This window comes from Arachis hypogaea, chromosome 15 (genome assembly GCF_003086295.3).
Source record: "Arachis hypogaea cultivar Tifrunner chromosome 15, arahy.Tifrunner.gnm2.J5K5, whole genome shotgun sequence".
Classification (NCBI taxonomy): domain Eukaryota; kingdom Viridiplantae; phylum Streptophyta; class Magnoliopsida; order Fabales; family Fabaceae; genus Arachis; species Arachis hypogaea.
The window spans coordinates 17,949,712-17,971,134 of NC_092050.1; the positions used below are offsets into that span (position 1 = coordinate 17,949,712).

The following is a 21,423-nucleotide window of genomic DNA, read 5'->3' on the forward strand; positions in this document are numbered from 1 at the left end:
AATTAAAATAGAAAAATAATATTATCAATCCATACAATAGACAGAGCTCCTAACCTTAACAGTGGAGGATTAGTTGCTCATGGAATACGGAATATAAATTTGTATGGAATAATGTTGTGTAATCTCCTCCAGGACCTCTACAAAGGAAGGAAAGTTTCTCCCTTTTTATAACTAATCCTAATAAATTTAAAATCTAATATCTAAAACTATAAATTAAAATAATATCTTTTCCTAGAATTAAAATTTGAATTTAAATTTGAATTAATTTAAATAATCAAATCTTCAATGGATGGATGGGACCACTTGAATTGTCCATTATGCAGATCGCTCATGTGACGCGTCCGCGTCGTCCACGCGTTCGCGTCATTTGTGCAGATTCCAGTCCACGCGATCGTGTCAGGCACGCGATCGCGTCATTGCGATTTCCTCCATTCCGCGCGGTCGCGTGAGCCATGCGTCCGCGTCATCTCCTTGGCTTCTTCTCTTTCTCTGCAGAAACTCCATCAAATTCCGCAAAATGCTACCTAAAATAAACAGTATTGTACAAAACTTAAAATAGCATCCATAGTGGCTAAAATATAGTTAATTCTTAATTAAACTCAACAAATTAGATGCAAATTCACTAGGAAAAGATAGACAAGATGCTCACGCATCACTGTGCCAACTAACAAAAGATTATTGAAGAAATAATTATTTATGCAAAAACCACCACATATTTAAGTAAGTGGAGAACGGTTTTTAAGCAGTAAAATAAAAGAGAAAATATTTAAACTACAACTATTACAAAATTAAATTGTTCATAAAGACCCACAAGTCGGGCCATCCAAATACTTGAAAATTCAAAAGCTAAGAAGAAGGAAGGTGTTCACTGGAAGTCATGTCTTCGGGTTGTGTGGAAGAGGTCAAAAGCGTTTCTGGCTGGGAAGGAGCAGGCTCATAGTTCACCCAAGGAGCTCTCTCAGCTCGGACTTTAGAAGCCTTCAGCTCTCTCACCATGACGTTGTCAGGACTAATGAGGGAGAGGTCCACCTCGGGAGCTATAACTTGGAACTGGACCTTCAAATTTTCTATCAACTCATCCATTCCTTCAGTTATAGTCCCCTCCAGCTCCGCATATTTCTCCTTGGACTTAACGACCTCATCCACCAAGTCAATTTTTTTCCCAAAGACCCTAGTGTAACTTTCTTCAGCCTTCTTTTATGTCCTTCGCCATAGCTAAGGCGGCCTCAAATTCCTTTACCCTCTCCCTAGCCTTGCGAAGGTCGGAAATAAGTGACTTCTTCTCAACCTCCAACTCTTTCTTTCATTCCCTTAACGATACTACCTCAGCTTGTAAATCAGTCAAAGTGCGCTGAGTGGCGCCAAGGGAAGTCTTCTCTAATTCCCTCAGCAAAGCTGCACACACCCCGACGGTTCGAATTCTACCTCGGGCAAGTACTTGAAGAGGGTTTTTTACGAAAATATCATCAATGCTAATAAAGCTATTTGGAAGGATGTGTTTCTCGCACCAAGCTATTGCATTAAAGCCTTGCTCATAAGTACCCACTGATTCTGTAGTCTTACATTTTTTATGGTTCGGCTCGGGATTTGGAGGTGGAAGAGGAATTGTTTGCTTCCTCGAGCTAGAAGGGGGAGCCGGGTCAGCAATAATTTTTACCAAGGCTGAGGCACCTGAGTCCGATTTAGAAAGAGGGGAGAGGTTATCAAATTCACCGACTTCCTTTAACTAGATAGTTCGGGCAACAACATTCTTTTTAGCAGCACAGAGAGTTTTCATAGAAGTCGACTTAAGAGCCATCTTTTCTGCACGATATCAAAGTTGGACTACATTAGCTAACAATGCAATCAGCAAAATTATATCTATAAAATGGAAAGAACGCTATCTAACTCGGGTCGAATTTGGATGGGATTTTCTAAAAATTTCTTGGTGTCTAAATGAGGAGCTCGGCCCAAATATTTCTAGAATAGAGCAACTATACTCTCTTCAACCTCATCCAAGTCATCCAAGCCATACCTAGCAACTACAGGGATCTCCTTCCAGCATAAAGGAAAAAAGGGACTCGTCTTTCTCATTCAGAAAGAAAGGTCAGACATCCTCAACAGAACGGATTTTAAAAAAATAATTTTTGAAGTCATGAAAAGAATCATCAAATATGGCGAAGATCTTCCTTCCCTGAATAGCTCGAAAAGAGATCTAGCCTTGTTTCTTGGAACTAAAAGGTTTCGTAAGAACAGAAAGATAAAAGAAAACTTTAACAGAGGAAAAGACGTCAAGTTCGTGGCACATAAGTTGATAAATTTTCAAGAAACGCCAATAGTTAGGATGAAGTTGGGATAGGGCAACATTACAGAGCTTATGGACCTTAGATTCAAAATCGGAAAAAGGAAGGCTAACTCCAGTTTTGTGAAAAAACAATCGTATACGTAGATAAAATGACGTTTCGACCTATCTAGTTGGGAAAAACAAACTCTCTCTTCAGAGTCAGCTACTACAATCTCATATTTTCTCTCATCCTCCCAATTTAAACATAGCCTATGATGCCTACGAAAAGTCTCGGCATACTCTTTATCAATAACAGGGACGTGGATAAGAACATATATATCTACCCAGGTTAGGTCGGACAGGACTTTAGATGACATGTTGTGAATTACTGAACGAGACATAAAAATATACCTACAATACAATAAAAGGACAGTTCATCACTACAAGTCGGACAATACGAAGGAATAAAGATAAATGGAACAGCATTATCCAGTAAGAGTGCGAAGATACAACTCAGAATAACTAACCTTGGAAAGAAGGAGTAAGCGACGATGAAATAGCAAAACATGAACGTTTCCCTCAAACGCAAGCAAAGTTCTCTGAAACTCAAGACGAAGAAATCTTGAAAACAAGAACAAGTTGCAGAAGATAAAAAGATTTCAAAGGAAAATAGCAAAAGCACTTTAAAAAAGGAGCGAAAAAAGATAAAAGAAAAAAAAACTGGGTATTTATAACACATTAGGGACAAAAAAGTCATTTTACGCCCCCTCATTAATGACATGTGCAATTCCCAAGGTAACCGCAAAAGTAACGTGCATCGTATCACAAAAGGATGTAACGTTTCAAATTTTTGAAAAACACGTCGAGTATCCGACCTATCCTGAAAAGGCGGCATATCCGGCGTGGCATAACCACATCCCAAAGATCATGTAAATTTACAAATGCTTGAGCCCGACCTTGCAAAAGTTTGGACTCAAGTAGGGGCACTGTTTATACATTGGCACAAAAACAAAGCCAGACCCAAATGAATGAAAGCCCAACAAGGAGATCTTGTCTTGCCTACATCTACCCGACTTTACAGAGGTCGAACGCGACGATAGGAGTTCAATCTTATCTATTCAAATAAGAAACTGACTTCCAAAGATATCTCCTATCCATCTAGAAGGGAAATCTCAACAACTTTCCAAAAAAAGGAGAATGGCTATCTACCATCAAAGGTGGAACTACTCTAAAAGGTGGTTATCTATTCTACTGTAAACATACTAATACTTTCAGGTATATTCCGAATCCAATCTACTAAAAAATCTGCTTTGAACCCTTGCTAATTCAGACATCGGAGTCCCTTTCAAGATACCACCCACTTCTCTTCACAAAAAACTTGAATGGCGGCACCTTAGTATCAGCAGAAGTCGAACGCTGCCCTAACAAAAATTTCATGTTCAAGTCCAAAAATAACCTTGCTTTAGGTAACCTTCGAAACAGATAGTATCAACTATCAATCCCTTGAATAAAAAGATAGTTAAAATTATTCGTTTATCTGTGGAATCTGTTTCAACTATCAATCCCTTGAATAAAAAGATAGTTACAATTATTCGTTTATCTGTGGAACTACAGTTGGAAAAATAAAAAATAATCACGGTCAAAGTTAGGTTTAGGCTAATTTTTTTTGTTATGGAAGTAGGAGTGGTGATATACCTTAACATTGTAATTTTTGGTGTTTTTCAAAATTGTGAAAAGTACACAAATCGGAGGGTCCGATTTCATTGCAGAGAGAGAGAGGGGTACAAATCGGACCTAGGATTTTCTGAAATCGAACCCAAAGTTTTCTGCTAGTACACAAATCAGACCCAAAATTTTCAGTACCTCTAATCGGACGATCCGATTTCTCTTGGACAACCATCATATACAAATGAATCACTATACACCCGCATAACTCAGGTATACACCATTCCTTCCATCATATTAAAAATAAAAAGTTCTTAGGTTTACATTAGCAGGCAATTTGAGAGAAAGGAGTAAATTTAATCTGCCTCTTGTTTGGGTAGGTGCCTAGATGGATGGGAGTGGGATGGAATAGTGTGTACGTTTCCCGAGGAGTAAAGGATTTGACTCTCACATCCTTTCCTTCCCTAATCCCTCCTGCTCCAGTGTATCTGTACATTGTAATGTAACTGTACACTATACTTGTATTACATAACAGAATACAATACGGACGCTGGGAGCCGATCGGATAATATCATATCAAGTCAAATCTTCAGTCTTGAGCGGTGTCTGTGTCAATGACTATCATTTCTTCGTCTTCATCCTTCTCCCCTAACCTGTTTCTGCATCTTAACCATCCTTCGGCTCCCACTGTGATTGGGCTCGGCCTTAGCCTTAGGCCCAGGCCCATAACAAAGCCCAATATCAAACTGAGGAGGAGGCATTTGCAGAGGTGCAGGGCAGTGTTCGCTGACGATGCACCCTTCGCGGCGGCCATCGGCGCCTGTATGCTCACTTCTCTGGTATTCCCCGTAGCTGGTTCCCACGAAGACGATGAGGAAGGTGAGTCAGCGATGAACACGAGCGATACAAGGTTCGCTGTGATGGGGATTATGAGCTTCATCCCTTACTTTAATTGGCTCAGTTGGATCTTCGCCTTGCTCGACACTGGAAACCGACGCTATGCTGTTTACGCCATTGTCTACTTGGCTCCTTATCTGAGGTTCATTCTTCGTAATTGCAATCTCACTGCTTAACATGCTTTGATTAATTTCACATCGCTAATTCATTGTAAAGTATTAAGACCTGACTTGAAAACCCTATGAAGATGAGATTGATATTTGTTGATTCATGAACAGGTCAAATCTATCAATCTCCCCTGAAGATAGCTGGCTTCCTATTGCTAGCATTCTGTTCTGCATCGTTCACATCCAGGTGTGTTGTTTATCATATTTGTGATCATCTCATATATCAACCATTTTGAAGGCATAGATATTGTAGCTTGATAATATTTGGCGTTGCAGTTGGAAGCAAGCATCAGGAATGGAGATATTCAGGGGTTTCAACTATTCAGGAATGTCACAGATCAATTCTCATCAAAGAAAGGCCATTTGAATCACCATCAAGAAATTTCTAAGCAGGTATTCACTCTCTGCCGTGTTAACGTACAATATGTAGTTGCATATTGTTGTAGGTCAGCTTTGTGTGTATTTCTCTCTAATGTGGAGTTCTATTTTCTCAATTAAGGGAATGGCTAAAGATAACAAGAACTTGCCATCTGCCCAAGATCATTTGAGAGATATTGGGGATTGGGAAGATACTCAAAGGCCATTACAATCTCATCAACCCTTGAGTGAGGACTTAAATGATGATGAAGAAGAAGAGAGAAGCAAACACTAACTAGGAAGCGCATAGATTTTTAAATTACCATTTACCAACTATGTATAAACTGATGCTGGTGCTGTTTAGCTGTTTGATTAGGATTGGCGTAAAACTATTGCAATCAATGTCTTGAAGTTGTTCTGTTATGAACTTATGATGCCCCCTCTCTTTATTTAGTTACATGTATTCATAATTGACGATATGGGTAGTTCTTTTTACTATGGTATATATGTATTTGTCATCTATCTATCTATGGAAAGTTACGTTGACAGATAATAACATTATTGAGCAGGTAATATATGGTGTTCCTGGTTTAACTGTGATTTCCCCCTTAATTGTATTTGCGATTCATATTCTTTTATTTGTAGGAGTTAGGGAAGTATGGTATTGTATGCATAGAAGACATGGTGCATCAGATCTATAATGTTGGTCCACACTTTAAAGAAGTTATTCGACTTATGTGGCCCTTTGAACTCAACAAACCAGTAGGAGGGTTGACAGGATCAAAAACCCTTTTCAAGGATGGTGGAGACTCTGGAAATCGGGAGGATCTCATCAACGAATTAGTCTCTAAAATGAATTAACCTCGCTCATATATATTGTATCAAAATTTTGATCTTGTTTGTGATGCCCCCCAAATCTTGGCTTCAAGGATCTCATTTTCTAGTTACTATTGATATTGATGTTCTTTAGACAAATTAAGTTATGTTACTCTCTTTTCTTTTTTTGTGTGTGTTTCGATTACCAATTTTTTCCGTCTGAAGTGTTTCAATTTTAGAGAAGTAATGTATTACCGATGATATTTCAGTGTATTACGACAAATAGATATGAGCAAATGTAGAATTCATATTTAATGAAAAATGCCATTAGATTAATGCTGCTTCCCTCCTATCTTTTCTTTGTTCCTTATCAGATCTGCAAACTTAAATTTAACGAATTCTCCGAGACCTTAGGCGAACTACATGAAATTGTTATACTTCGTCTTAGCTTTAGGCAAACTTTATACAATCCACCAGATTCACACAGAAAAATTAGTTATAAGCCTTCAAAGTTTAATATAATCATACAATAATAGACATATACATACATACATAGTTCACAACTTAAGTAACACTAATGGATTCAGTTTTCTAGGGATTAATTTAGAATCTAACAGGAAAACAAGCTTGTGTTAATGTGGTGAAGCATTAAGGTTCATGAACTATATATGTGGCTTCAAATTAGGTAATGGATTAGAAATAAATTAAGCTGCGTCAAATTAGGTAATGGATTAGAAATAAAATAAGCTTGGAATGCTCATCTAAATTTTTATTATTATTAATTGCTATTAATATTTTCAATTAGTGTTGATGTTAGCTAAATGGATATTTGTACAAGATTTAAGATTACAAGTAATGTTTGGCGTTACATTGTTTGTTTTTCACTAATAGGAACGAAAGTTCTTTGTTTCCCAATTAAATTGGGTGTCAAAGCTTCCCTAATGTATTTCCTCTTTCTAATCTGCTTAATCTTCTTAATCTTCTTCAGCTTTTTGGGATCAACAATTTGCTTTGCTTTTAGTCTCTCTTTCTCCAATCTCTCTTTCTTTCCATCAGTATAAGCATGAATTGCTTTGTCTCTCTTGTCGTCCGGTAACAAGGCCAATCTGGAAAATTTCTTGGGACTCACTACTTTGAATCTTGAGGTAATGTCCTTGAATGCTGGAACAAGGCCGCGCCTTATGAAGCATCCTTCAATGAGCCGCATGGAGTTTAGATCGGGGAGAGCCGGGGCATCTTTTAGCTCGAGATCCAAACAGAATGGCGAGTCTTTCAACCACATTCTTAGGGAGTGAGCCTTGGCTACAAGGACACCGTGTCTTGTCTTGCACGGAAGGAATGGCGATCCCATCTCCCAAAGGCATGCCTTCAATGTGCTATTGAGTGATACCATGTTGTATTCTGCAGTTCCTGTTATCAGTACAACTGATTTCGGTGACTCTGGATCGCCTTGCAACGAGGCATCCTGCCACGATCATGAAATCGAAACGTCAAGGCAAGATACAAGACAATAAAGGAAACTAAGAATGAACATCTTTTTGTAAGTGAAAATTCATAGATCATTTAGAAAGCAACTTTGAAGGGAAACAGAATTCACCTGCATGTGGTCAAGCCATAAAGTAAGACCAACTAGAGCTGAACCAGCAGATAGTTTTCTAAAATCAGCTCCCCAGTCTCTATCTGCGACTCTGAATTCAATAGAAGCACACAATAAGTAACCTAATAGAGCTTGTAATACTAATCTAGTAAAAGATTACAATTAAGACATACACTTAACTCTCAAAAGTTTATAAATATATCACAGTTGAGAACAATGGAAAGGACCTATGATACATACCGAAAGATATCATGGCAATAAATTCTTCTCTTGATTGCCAATTGGAAAACCCATGATGCAGTGGCCCGGAGTTCGAATGCCCACAACAGATCAACCAGAGCATTGACAAAGTTAAAAGCTGCATCGTCTTCAAGAGGTTCTAGTCTCCCCAGACATTGGTCCACCTCTGCAACACGTGACTCGGATTTTTCTCTTAGAAGCCTACAGAACAATTAGTATATATTAAGTTCACAGCTATGACAAATCAATCTGTATGGCTTCCTCTAAAAGACTAGAATGAAAAACAAAACTTTTGAATGAAAAAACAGCAGAGAATGTAACTAGCACCTGATTGGGAGATTAAATCCGGAAGCTTGGAGTGCATTTAAAAGATTAATGGCTTCATTTACTCCCTCGCACAAGCTCGCAGCTCTGATAAAGCACGTCCATATTCGATGGTCTGGTTCTATGGATGTTTCCTTCATCTCTGTGAGCTTCTCGATTCCAGCTTTATAATCTCCTTTTCTCAGATATGCATCAATAACAGAGCTGTAAGGTAGAGTATCAACAACCTGTCCAGATGCTGTCAAGTTTTTCAGGACTTTCTCCGCTTCTTCAGGCTGCCCCGATTGACCATAAGAAACCATAAGTAAATGCATGGTGGCAATAGTGGGCTCTATCCCAGCTTCTTTCATCATAGCCAGAAGACTTTCAGCTTTCCGATGATCCCCGGAAGTCCTATACATTTTCATCATTAAATGATAAAAAGAGCGGTCCATTTTATAACCATTCGATCGAAGCTCTTCAAAAAGTTCCTCTGCTTGTTCAACCAATTGTTGCTTACAAAATGCTGCTGTCAAGCTTCTGTATGTATCCGGCTTAGGTTCCACGCCAAGTCTTCTCATTTCATGCATCAGAGAGATACCTTCTTCTGCTCTATGGTCTCTGCAGTACATTATAATTAATGTATTATATGTTTCCTCATCTGGTTTAAGATCAGCATCTTGAATCTTTTGGTAGATTTTAGCCATGTTTTTAAAATCTTCAATTCCTAAATATAACTTCAATACAGAATTATAAATTTGAAGATCAGGCTTAAATCCTGCCTCTTCCATCTCACATAACATGGCTTCTACATCCCTTACTCTTTTGAACTTGCACATCAATCCAACCATAATTCTGTAGAGATGCATGGTCGGAAAATAACCAGCAGCTTTCATTCCATGGTACACTTTTTGCACCTCGAATAAGTTTCCAGCCTGTGCGAATGCTTCAAGCATCAAAAGAATAGAACTTTTACTCATCTTGAACCCCATGTCTTGCAGCTCTTGGATCACCACGTAAAGCTCATTCAGCCTCCGATCTACAATTAAAGCTTGTAACAGACCATTTATGGAATCTACAGTTGGCGAAGGACCGTCTCTCATCATTGTATTAAATATAGCTCTAGCGCGCTCATAACAGCCACTTAATGCATAAGCATGAATTAAAGCATTCCAGACCTTTCTATCCACTTTTGAACATCTTTGCCTAATACTTCCCACTAAACTTTCTGCCTTTTGCCATAACTTTAACTTCCCATATGTTTGAATGATAACAATATAAAGAGACGTGTTATCAACTACACTACCTTTGTTTTCAACATGATACAACAAGTGGTGGGCCGTCTCGGGTAATCCAATTCTACAGTAGACAGATACCATACCTTGGTAGAGATATTCAGATGGCACAACACCTCTGAACCTCATGTCACAAAAAATCTGAGAAGCTACATCGAATAGTTCATTCTGCATGCATTCCTGAATCAGAGATTCATACATTGTACAACTTCTGAATAAACCCATTCCTCCTTTACTTCTGTACTCCTCCAAGGCTGCATCAAGCTTTTTAGCCTTGCAAAGTATAATGATGAGTGCTTCAGTGATCATTTGAGTATCGTCTGGAGCATGACCTCTCAAGAATTCAAGTAGTTCACATGCTTCTGAATATCTAGCAGACGAGCTATATGAACCCAAAATAGATAAAAAATTCTCATGATCTAATTCATAGCCATTGCTGATAGAAAGTTTCAACATTTTAGCAGCATCATCATAACACCCTGCATTAACAAGAACGGATGAAATAACTTGTGGACTCATGCCACTGATTTCTTCCATATCTCTAATAACTCTATCAACAACATCACACATATTTTCTCTCACAAGCACTTTTAGCATGACCTCATAGAGGCCATCATCTGGTGTAAAGCCTTCGCGAATCATTTCCTTATACAGTGTCAAAGCCTTTTTAACCTCATTGAATCTAAGAAAGACATCCAACGTAACCGAGTATGCTAGACAATCAGCTTTGATTCCTGACCGACGCATGCAATTAAATGTACCTTCAGCCTCTACTTTCTTTCCAGCCTTTGCATAACCACAAATTAAAGCACTATATGTGTGCAAAGTAGGCTTAACTCCTGCATCCAACATCTCTGACATTACATTTGCAGCTTCGTCAATTTTATTTGCTTTTCCAAGTGAATCAATCAAAACAGTGTAGGTAACTGCATCAGGACTCCTACCAGAAGATTTCATGTCATTGTAAAGCTGTAGCGCCTGATCATGCTTCCCCTGCTTTCCATACATGTGTATAATAGTGTTGTATGTCATCTCATCCTTCCCAAACCCCACTTTTACCATTTCCTCATGAATATCCCTTACTTTTTCAACATTTCCCTCCTTTGAAAAAGCATACAACAGAGAATTATAAGTTACTGCATCAGGGAAAAACCCTTTAGATTCCAATTCTTTAAATAGTTGTTCAGCTTTCCTAGCAAACCCACATCTACCATATACCGAAATCATAGCATTATAAGTCCACAGGTCAGGTTGACAATGGTGGTTCTCCATATCCTTAAAAATCATAGTTGCCTCCTCCAAATTCGACTCTCTCGAGCAAGCACTAATAAGAGTATTATAAGTTATAATGTCTGGTCTAACACCAGACCTCCTAACTTCCTCTAAAAGCTGAAAAGCTAAATTAGGCACCATTGCACCAGATTTCATCCTGGCATTGATCAAAGTATTGAAACTCACCAGGTCCGGCTCGCACCCTCTTTTGCGCATTAAATCGAGCAGTTCCTTTACCTTGTTGAACCTGCCATTCCTGGCATAAACACCCATCATGGCATTGTACACTTGGACTGTATCCTCTATGGACGACTCAGCTCGAGTGAAGATTTCAACCGCCAACTCTTCTTGATTAGCCTTTCCCAGCACGGCTAAGATAGTCGCAAGCATCCTCGCATTCGGCGAGTACCAGTGCCTCAAATTCAACCACTCATAGACCTCAAGAGCTCTTTGCCAGCTTGCTTGCCCAACCCATTTTACCACAAAGCAAAAATCCGTGGGCGTCATCTGAACTTTTCGATCATCCAACACATCAGCCACGTACTCCTCAGGCTTCAATGCAAGAATCCTATCAGTCAAGTATTTCACTCTCTCCCTCCAATCCTTTGCTCTCTTCAGTGCCAATTTGTTCATCTTTTTTACCCTATTCCTGCTAGGTCTCCCCAATGTTTCTTGCGCTTCATCGCTCACACCCAAAGGCTCACCAGAATCTGGTCTCTCGGGTCCCTCTACGTGACTTTCTTCCATGGGAGAAGCAACGGGTAACTGGGTCTGTGCAGAAGGGTAAAGTTCGGAGAGCTTCAAGTGGGGCCATCTAATTGAAGGTGATGCTCTGCTATATGTAAACTTGGCACTCTCAACAGTGACACAATCACTGTCATTGCAAGGATTGGGTTCTGAAGAGAAATCGGTATCATTATCAATGATAGTAGCAGCAGAAGAAGAAGTTGAAGCTAGATAAGGAACAGTGGCAGTGTGCCTTGAAGGAAGGTTGGAAAAAGATGAAGACTTTTTTGAATCTCTTCGGCGGGGAAGTGAGGATGAGGAGGTTATGGGTGTAATGCTCAGCAGTGCCGAGCCCGACACAGACATGTTCCGGCACGAACAACTTTTGGTGGATGCTAAAGGAAGAAAAGAGATTTGCTTGCTTTGCCGTGTAATACAGCCCTTTTGCGGCGCCGAAGTGTATGTGTTCGAGAAAGAAAGGGAGATAAGAATAAGGAATAAGTAGCGTTTGTTTTTCGGAGACTGGACATAGACACATGGATAACACATCTTTAAAAAGTGTTTGGAAGCAAAGATATGGATATTGAACATATTATCTTTGGGACAGTTTTTTATACTTCTGCGTTCACTCTTCTACGAATGACAATGATGGACACGGGATTTAGAAGAATTTTTATGAAATTTTTTTTTCGTCCATGGTGCTATTTTTTATTATTCCACTGTTACTCTTAGGGGTGTGCATGGGCCGGGTGAAATCGGGTTTGATGTGACCCAGACCCGGCCCGAAATATATACCGGGTTTATTTGTTAGACTCGAACCCGACCCTAGACCCGATGAAACCTATACACTTTCGGGCCACGATTATACCGGGTAAAAACCGGGCCGTTAACATTATATTACCTTGATACCTTCTTGTAAGTTAGCATGTAAAAATATCCAAATTTCCAAGACTCCAACCATTATTTGACATGATAAATTCACTTAGAAAAATATAATAAGAACTAACTCTTCTCTAAAATTAAAGTATAACCATAATCAATACTAATATTGCCTAATAACACCAAATATTTAAATCAATATAAATAACACAAGATTATGCATTAGTCTAAAGTTTTATACATTTTAAACATAAAATATTAACTTATAGTCTTATATATAATGACTAATAACACAAAATATTAAGGTTTACAATACTTAAATTTCACATAATAATAGCCATTATCCATCACTAATAACACAAAATATTAATTATGTATGATGACCGGGCCACCGGATCGATTTCGGGTGACCCAAGCTATGGTCCGGACCCGACCCGAAATAATGACCGGGTCTACTTTTGAGACCCATACCCGGCCCTAGACTCGATGAAATCACATCAAATTAGCCCCTAAAGTGTTCGGGACCGGGCCGGGCCGGGCCATGCACCCCTAATTACCCCTTCTTATTTTTCCTATTTTGCGTCGTTTTCAGAAAGTATTTTTTTTTATACTCATTTTTTATCTCTACATTCTTCTTCTTTCTCTTTTTTTTTTCTCATGTATTCTCACCTTTTTAAGTTCCCACTGTCTGTACTTCTACGTACTCTCATTCTTTATTAAATTAGTTTATACTAGAAAATTTGGAATTACATGGCTATTTTAGTCATTTTATATAATATTTTAATCTTGTCCATGTGTATCCAAACATAATACTGGACATTACATTAGTGTCCTATCCATCGTATCCAAACACGATATATAAATCATAATTTTTAATGTCTCCATCCTATTGTCTTTGTCTCAGTGTCCTATTCTGTCGTATCTCTAAAAACAAACACTAGACTATTCAGGATTTTTAAGCAGTTTGTGCCTTTTTTTTTTTTGTACCAACGAAATGGATAGATAGATATTTTGCTTTGCGGGATTCAGCCCCGACTAATTAGAGAAGACAAAAAGGTTCAATATCTATCTTACGGTAAAACACACAATTAAATTATGAAAAATGTTAGGTCAGTTTTGTGATTTGTAATCATCAATTAATCATTATTAGTATTTTTAATAGCGTAAAATTTTATTTAATAATATAAAATTATTATTTTTTTTAGTTAAGTGTTGGCCAAATTTAATAAAAGTACTGATTCCATAAACTTTTTTTCAAATTAAATCCAACTTAATATTACACAATTTGTCCAAATAAAAAACATTATATGCATTTCTCCAATTACCTCTTTATATAGTCAATATGAATTTTACTACTAATATCTTTACTTTTTTAAGTGAAATTTTTTTTTAAGGTTTTACGTTTTTTTTTAGAACCTGATAACCTTATGTATGAATAATTTCTTCGTTTGATTTAAAAGTAATTTAAAAATTTAATACTAATTATCACCACAATATTCATATTTATTATATCTTATTTACTAATATTCAATCATGTGGTCTATTGAATATTAATAGGTAATTTTGTAAATACAATGGATAACTATACACACTATTGTATTAATTAATATTTCAAGATTAATTCTTTATAAATAAATATGATGTAATTCTCAAAATAATAGCTTAGCATAACGTATTCTAAATAATTTTTTTAACACATAATTAATAATATTATAATGAAATATTTTAAAATTTTTACCAATATAGACAACAAGCATACATAAATCGAATCAACTCAATTCGATTTGCATGAAATTCTAATAAATAGACTCATCCTCATTTGATTTACTACCAACCTCTTTAAATCGAATATATCATTCAATTTATATAGAAATAGAAATGTGATTATAAGAGATTATACGTAGCGTTTTTAACTTTGAAAGATCTTCGTAATTTTTTTTTTCAGCTAGTTTAATTACGTTTTTTTATCCTCTATCTTATTAATTTACTTTTGAATTTTAATATTGGGTTTACAATGTCGTTTACAGTGTCATGCCTCCTCTGCTTTTCTCGTTTAACTGTCATTAAAATGCAGTTAATAAGAGACCTTTTGGGGTTCATCAAATGGTGTAACTATGAACTGAGTTTACGTAGTAGCAAATGATACACCCATTTGAGACTTGATTAATTACGCAGCTATACTTCTCTTGCTAAACATCTTGGAATTTGGAATAATCCCAACAGCAGGATCAAACAAAATGTAAAAGGTGACATAACAAGGCCCTAAACATACTCACATATCATTTACAAGTGGGTATTTATTCTTCTAGTTATCTGTAAGAGAATTGAAAAAGTACAACCGTGGCAATGCGATCATATGCATTATTGTAAGAAGACATGAACTTGTGTTCCGAGTTTGCAACATTTGAAATTGCACAGAGGAGGGCGGAGGGCAGGGACATTACTGCTCGGAATCCGACTGCATTGTTTGTATAGGTGGGGCTGTCACTACGGCAAGCTTCATGTCGGTCGGTGCATTATCCCCAGATCTTTCGCGAATCTCACGGTACTCTTGACAGATGGCGCACAAATGACAGAAAAAATGGGTAACAAAATCCCCACAGGGTGCTTCCTTCATACAATGAAAGAATACATTATAGCAAAGAAATTTTAGATTCAGCAATTCTTATAAAGATAATAAAAATACATGATAGATTATGACAGAACAAACAGTTATAAGGAATATGCTTCAGATGAAGATGCCTATCCAAGTGTTTCAAGGTACGCAAAGCAATTTAATACAAACACCCCTGAATCTACACCGGAAGTTTTTCAACCAAGTCATAGAAGTATGCTACACCCTTTTGCATTTATTACGCTTTAAGTTTAGTTAATTGTTGAATTCACCGGCACTTGGAAGTACTTGATACTTGCTGTTTGTGAAAAATGGAAACCAGGGTATTTCTTCCTCTTTCCCTACTAACATATCTAAACAGTTCATTTATCCACTAAAAAATCCAAGTGCCTACAGTTTTGAGCTACAAAAATCCAAATTGATCAACCTGCAATTCAGAACTATTTAATATTTTACATAAATTTTAGCAAGCATTAACTTGACAAGCTGTGTATTGACTGAGTGTAAAACTTAAATCAGAGACTTGGAAGACTTAACAGTTTAAAAAGTGATCAAAAGTTTGAAACATAATAAAATGAAAAATCATGTTATAAGAGCTCAATTAAGTTTTCAATATCATTACCGGCAAATCAAACTTTGTCCTTAAGGTCTTGCGGTAGTGACAAGCATAGCACGAAACAAGGCATCCTGGTAGTGCCAAACACAATCCATCAGTTAAAAAGCAGCAGGCTGTATTAACCACAGACCATAACAGAAAATGTGTAACACATGATCCCAGGAAGGTTCCAGAACCCAGAAACTCAGCATTCTTCCCAAAGAGAAAGCATGGACAAATAAACCCTATAAAGCCTGCACCCATTGTGACATAGAGAAAGTTAAATAACACTTGATACTGCACAATTTATATCATACTTTGAAAATGTGGATGTTTAACCAACAACTTTATTCAAATAGGCCATCTTCCTACTTAAGGGTCTGATCTGATTCCTTTACCTATGTTTTCTGCCTTTTACGTCAAACACTTTAAAACAACGTTGGTTTTAAATCTTGATAGCGTTTTTAAGAATTCAACAGACAAAGATAACAAAATAACGTAGATATACAATTGAATTCACTAACAGGATCCACCGAATGATGTCCATAATAAGGATTCAAATTCCAAATAACAAGGACACAATGATCAAATTTCCTTAAACATAATTAAGAGGCACCTTTTTAATAATCCCTTGCATTAAATAAGGGTGACAGGTTAAGGAAGTAGTAGCATACAGCTCTGCATATCATCGCAACAGGCACAGATTCCAGAAGACCACTGAGTCTGCATCTGGTTTGATCCATTGCTACTTGCTTGTTGTTCGCCGCTCTTCTGTGGTGTGAGATTCGCTGCCTCCGACTCCGATTGGCCCAAAGGTATGTAAGAAGGTGGCACATAACCATGCTGGTTCTTCATATTGTTTCTACAAGAAACAAGTATATAGTTTAGATTCTTCCTCAAACAAAGTTTATGGAATCCTAAGCATGAAGACTGAGAAACCATGCTTGCACTCAAATTCCATTAGGCATATCAAAAATGGAAAATTAAGAACACAACATTTACAAAAAGTAAAATAGAGCACACAATGTAGTTTAGTGATCATGTTAGCACAAAAATAACAAAACAACAATGCATGGACGAATTTTCATTATGATTCCAAATAATACATCAGAACCCGAATCAGATATGTGTTAAAAAAATGACCTGAATCGAAAACGGAAACGCTGGAATCCAGCTGAGACCGAAGAATTGAATGTCAGAAAAAGCACTTCAAAACGGGGAACATACAAAACCAAAGGTAGGCTTATAGAGAACAAAATCCGCAAAGCTGAAATTGCATTAGGTTTCTTGTGGAGAGCTATCTTACCTCGGCAATAAGGAATTGAAACGCTTTATTGAGTGGGGTCTCAAATCTCAATCTCGAGGGTGTTATTCCTAAAAAATCTACAATGAAAAGTTGGCAAATTATTTTTATTTTTCGCTTTCTTGAAGGTAAATTCTATCGCACCGCTATAAGACTGGCTATGCTTTATGGTATGGAGTGTTGGGCGGCTAAAGGGGAGCACGAACATAAGCTGAGTGTGGCAGAGATGAAGATGTTGAGATGGATGAGTGGTCATACGCGATTGGATAAAATAAGGAATGAAGATATAAGGGAGAGAGTTGGAGTAGCACCCTTTGTGGAAAAGATGGTTGAATCGCGTTTCAGGTGGTTTGGACATGTGAGAAGAAGACCGATAGAACATCCAGTCAGGAAGGTGGATGAGATGGAAGATGGACAAATGGCGAAAGGCAGAGGAAGACCTAAGAAGACCATCCATGAGGTGGTCAAACGAGATCTACATGTAAACGGTCTCTCTGTAGACATGATACATGACAGAGCACAATGGCGTCGTTTGATTCATGTAGCCGATCCCACTTAGTGGGATAAGGCTTTGTTGTTGTTGTTTTGTTTTTGCTTTCTTGAGCGAAAATGAGGGAAGCTTGTCTGGAACCATAGTTGTCAGAACTGAACCAGTGATCGAACTGATCAGGTTATTGGATTACTAAATCATTAGTTCAACTGATAGATTACTGGTTCAACCGGTTGACTTGGTCTCACATAAATAAAAAATAAAAAATAATCAATAGAACTTATATAAACATGGACAACAATAACACTATAAGCAGACTTAATAATTGGATTTGAATTTCAAACTTAAAAACTATGAATAGATCTTGAACCATATGTATAATATTTAGAACAATCAGGAACACACATTCACTTGAATATCCAATATCCAACTATATACTAACAACAGGTTTCTTACCAGCTTCTTGGACCACCAACTTAAAATTTCATCAACAAAATTGCATAAAAGGAATGTAAAAATCCAGCAACTACATAAAACAAGTCAACCCTAAACAGCATCAATCAACCCTAAACAGTAACAATCATGAAAAGAACAGCCACAATCATAAAAAAACAGCCACAATCATGAAAACAACAACAAAAATCAACCATTAACCATTTAAACCTAATCACCTAAATCATGAATTGAACTAATAAGCAATTCGTTGTACTACTTTTACTTTCAATGGATTCCAATTTGGAAACTTGTGCTTCCTTTGCTTAATTTTGATGTATGCTTTTGTTTTCATTGCTAAGTTGATTAAATTTCTGTTTGATGATGCATCTTGCAGTAACAAAATTATACACTTTTGGCAATAATTGTTACAAAACCAGTGCTTTATGTAGAAATATATTTGTTGTAGGTAGAAACAGAATCGGTTTTATCTTTGTTTTCTTCAACTAAAACTACGTTTTCTTTTGTGATACACTCACAAATTCAGATATGGTTATACATTTTGCAGGAGAAGCACATTCACAGAATTAATAGAGAATAATTAAAAAAAAAAAAAAAACTCACCTCAGGAGGGACGGAAGCTGAGGAAGATCCGCGTGGGATCTGAGCCGAGAGAGAGAATGAAGCTGCTGCAGATCTGAGAGTGTTGTGTTTCGCTGTTTTGACGGCTTAGCTCAAACCACAAAGAAGGAATGGAGTGAAACAGTGAAGGCGAGGTGACGCAGTGAAGGCACAGGGACGACGCGACGCGAACGAAGGAGACAGACGCGGACAGCAGTGAAGGCGCAGGAGCTGGCGGACGCAGACGAACCGGCGACCGTGCGGTGAGAGGAGAAGGTTGAGGCGCCGCGTTCTCCCCTTTGGCCCGTTTCAGACTTTCAGAGTTAGAGAGTGGATTGGGGAGGGGGATCCTTAGCTGGGATTACGTTTGTTTTTTTAATTGAACCGGTCCGGATTTTTCAAACCTGCCAATTCACGTGGTTTTACAATTATGCCATGGTCGGTTCACTGGTTTTTCAATTCGACTGGCCGGATCGGTCCGTTTTTATAACTATGTCCGGACTCCGGAGCTACTGGGAGAGAAGAAGCAGAGCTGCAACTTGATCCGAAGACGCATGTTTTAATTGGGCCCGCCCAAATAAGTAAATTCAATAGCCCAAAAAAATTGTAATTCTTATTGGGCAATATTGTTGTCTTTTCTTGTGTTCTAATAGAACCCCTTCATAAACTCCAAAATTCTGAAAATCAAACCGTTCTACCTATCAGTGGCAGAGGCATTGCACCAAGGTGAATGCTATGGTGATGATGCTATTATTTTTCCTCATGTGATGAAGTGAATTGGCATATAATGAATGGCTATATGTTATGTTTTTTTTTTTTAGAACTCTTCTATTCCTATAAAGGGTGGGTCAGGTTTAGATTTAGGTAAGATTTTTACCCCATCTGCAAGTAATCCATACTAATTAATATAATTATGACTTTTCTTTTTTTTTACCACACTTATTAATTATGGGAGATCAAACCTCTTTTTTATTGGATTTTTATGATACTAGTTTAGATTTTAAGCAATAATCAAATTCAGAGATTAATATCTAAAAGACAAAATCAACACAGAAAAAGATAATAATAATAATAATAATAATAATAATAATAATAATAATAATAATAATAATAATAATAATAAAAAGGTTTAATTACTTTATTAGTTCTTATAATTTCATAAAATTTTTAATTAGGTTTCTGTATTTTTTTTTCTTTTAATTGAGTCCTTGCACTAATTTTTTTTAATTAGGTTCCTATACTTTTTTTTTCTTTTATTTGGGTCCCTGCACTAATTTTTTTTAGGTGGATCCCTATAAAATTAAGTCAATTACTGCTAAGAGGAACCTAATTGAAAAAAATTTAGTGCAAAAACTCAATTAAAAGAAAAAAAATATAAAAACCTAATTAAAAATTTCGCAAAACTATAAGAACCAATAAAATAATTAAACCTAATAATAATATAGAGTAAACTTAAGTTTGAACAGAGTAGTTTTAGAGATTTCACTTTTTTTTTCTAATGAATTAAATCCAAGAAGTGAGATGTGTGAACTTTTTTGGTGTGAAAATATTCATATTATCAATAATAATAATAATAATAATAATAATAATAATAATAATAATAATAATAATAATAATAATAATAATAATAATAATAATAATAATAATAATATTGTTTAATTTAGATCTTTTTATATATAAATATAATACATGTTTTATTTATTAATATATATAATTTTAAAAAAAATTATATTTTTACACTTTATTATATATTTTATTTATAGTGACAATGACATAAGTATGAATATATATCGAGTATAAATAAAATAAGTCAAATTTTAATTGATTAAATTTCGTTTGCAAATTGATATCAACAATTTAAAATAAAATAAAAATATATTTTTTAATCATAACTTTATATATATATATATATATATATATATATATATATATATATATATTTATATTGTAAACAAGATAAATAATATTTTGTAAATTAATAAATACTTTTTAAATTATATATATATATTTTTAAATAAAATTTTTATTATTTTTTAGTATTCTAAAACAGAAAACATTTAATTAATTTATTTAAAAAATAAAATGCTTTTTTAATAAATAAAATGTGTAATTTATTTATTTAATAAAATTTCTTTAATTTAATACTCAATTTATCTTATTAACGTCACCTATGAAAAAATTTACGTACATATATCCAAATTTATTTCATTTCATAACCGATATATAAAATTACTAGCAAAAATTCTAAACACTGAATCACGACAAAATTGAAACAACACAAATTGGGCCTCCAATACCCATACCATAATTACAAAATTAAAAATTATAAAAGTTGTTAATTAAGATGAGTTAAGCACATGATTTTATGACAAAAAAAAAAGACTTTTTTATAGATAAAAACACATACTTTATCTAGAAATATGTAGATATAAAGCAATCCAAACCTAACTCCAAACCTAATTCATCTGATACAATACTTCACTAACCTACAAAGAATAGTAAACATGTCGCCTCTACATGAGAAATAAAAATGGCATCATCACGATAGCATTATCCTTGCACCAATGGCCAATATATTGGCCTCGTAGAAGCCACATCCCAGCTTCGAATTCCAGCTATAATTGGATAGTGATGGACTCTTTAATGTGTGTGAGTGAGTGAGTATGTGGATAAAAAAAAATCATTCTACTTATCTATTAATTTATCAAAATTTAGATTTTTTAAATTTTAAATTTTAATTTAAAAGTTTAATCAGTTTAATCATATTTTAACCGTAATAATTAAATTATAACAAAAAATTATACAAAATTATAAATAAATATACAAAAATATAAATATATGTTAATATAAATTTTAAAAATATATAAATTAAAAAGTATAAAATCAACTAA

At 35.7% G+C, this 21,423-nt stretch overlaps 3 protein-coding genes across 4 annotated transcripts; 1 reads left to right on the forward strand and 2 right to left on the reverse strand.

Moving 5' to 3' along the window:
* Window positions 1-4,219: 4,219 nt before the first annotated feature.
* LOC112749771 (uncharacterized) lies at window positions 4,220-5,943 on the forward strand. Its single transcript, XM_025798149.3, has 4 exons — window positions 4,220-4,967; window positions 5,104-5,179; window positions 5,269-5,385; window positions 5,492-5,943. The coding sequence occupies exons 1-4, from the start codon at window positions 4,543-4,545 to the stop codon at window positions 5,642-5,644; spliced, it is 771 nt and encodes a 256-aa protein (XP_025653934.1). The 5' UTR covers window positions 4,220-4,542; the 3' UTR covers window positions 5,645-5,943.
* Window positions 5,944-6,913: 970 nt separating this feature from the next.
* LOC112748022 (pentatricopeptide repeat-containing protein At3g18110, chloroplastic) lies at window positions 6,914-12,133 on the reverse strand. Its single transcript, XM_025796228.2, has 4 exons — window positions 8,330-12,133; window positions 8,003-8,203; window positions 7,763-7,853; window positions 6,914-7,630 (listed from the first exon to the last, which is right to left on the reverse strand). Exons 1-4 carry the CDS (start codon window positions 11,962-11,964, stop codon window positions 7,031-7,033), a joined length of 4,527 nt encoding a protein of 1,508 aa, XP_025652013.2. The 5' UTR covers window positions 11,965-12,133; the 3' UTR covers window positions 6,914-7,030.
* A 2,431-nt stretch (window positions 12,134-14,564) lies between these two features.
* LOC112749773 (protein PLANT CADMIUM RESISTANCE 10) lies at window positions 14,565-19,340 on the reverse strand. 2 transcript variants are annotated; one of them, XM_025798153.3, is made up of 4 exons: window positions 18,536-19,340; window positions 16,361-16,548; window positions 15,714-15,940; window positions 14,565-15,084 (listed from the first exon to the last, which is right to left on the reverse strand). In XM_025798153.3, the coding sequence occupies exons 2-4, from the start codon at window positions 16,539-16,541 to the stop codon at window positions 14,977-14,979; spliced, it is 516 nt and encodes a 171-aa protein (XP_025653938.1). In that variant the 5' UTR covers window positions 16,542-16,548; window positions 18,536-19,340; the 3' UTR covers window positions 14,565-14,976. The 2 variants fall into 2 exon arrangements, with proteins under 2 accessions (XP_025653938.1, XP_025653936.1); XM_025798151.3 differs by having other exon boundaries at window positions 14,565-15,088; window positions 18,536-19,071.
* Window positions 19,341-21,423: the final 2,083 nt, after the last annotated feature.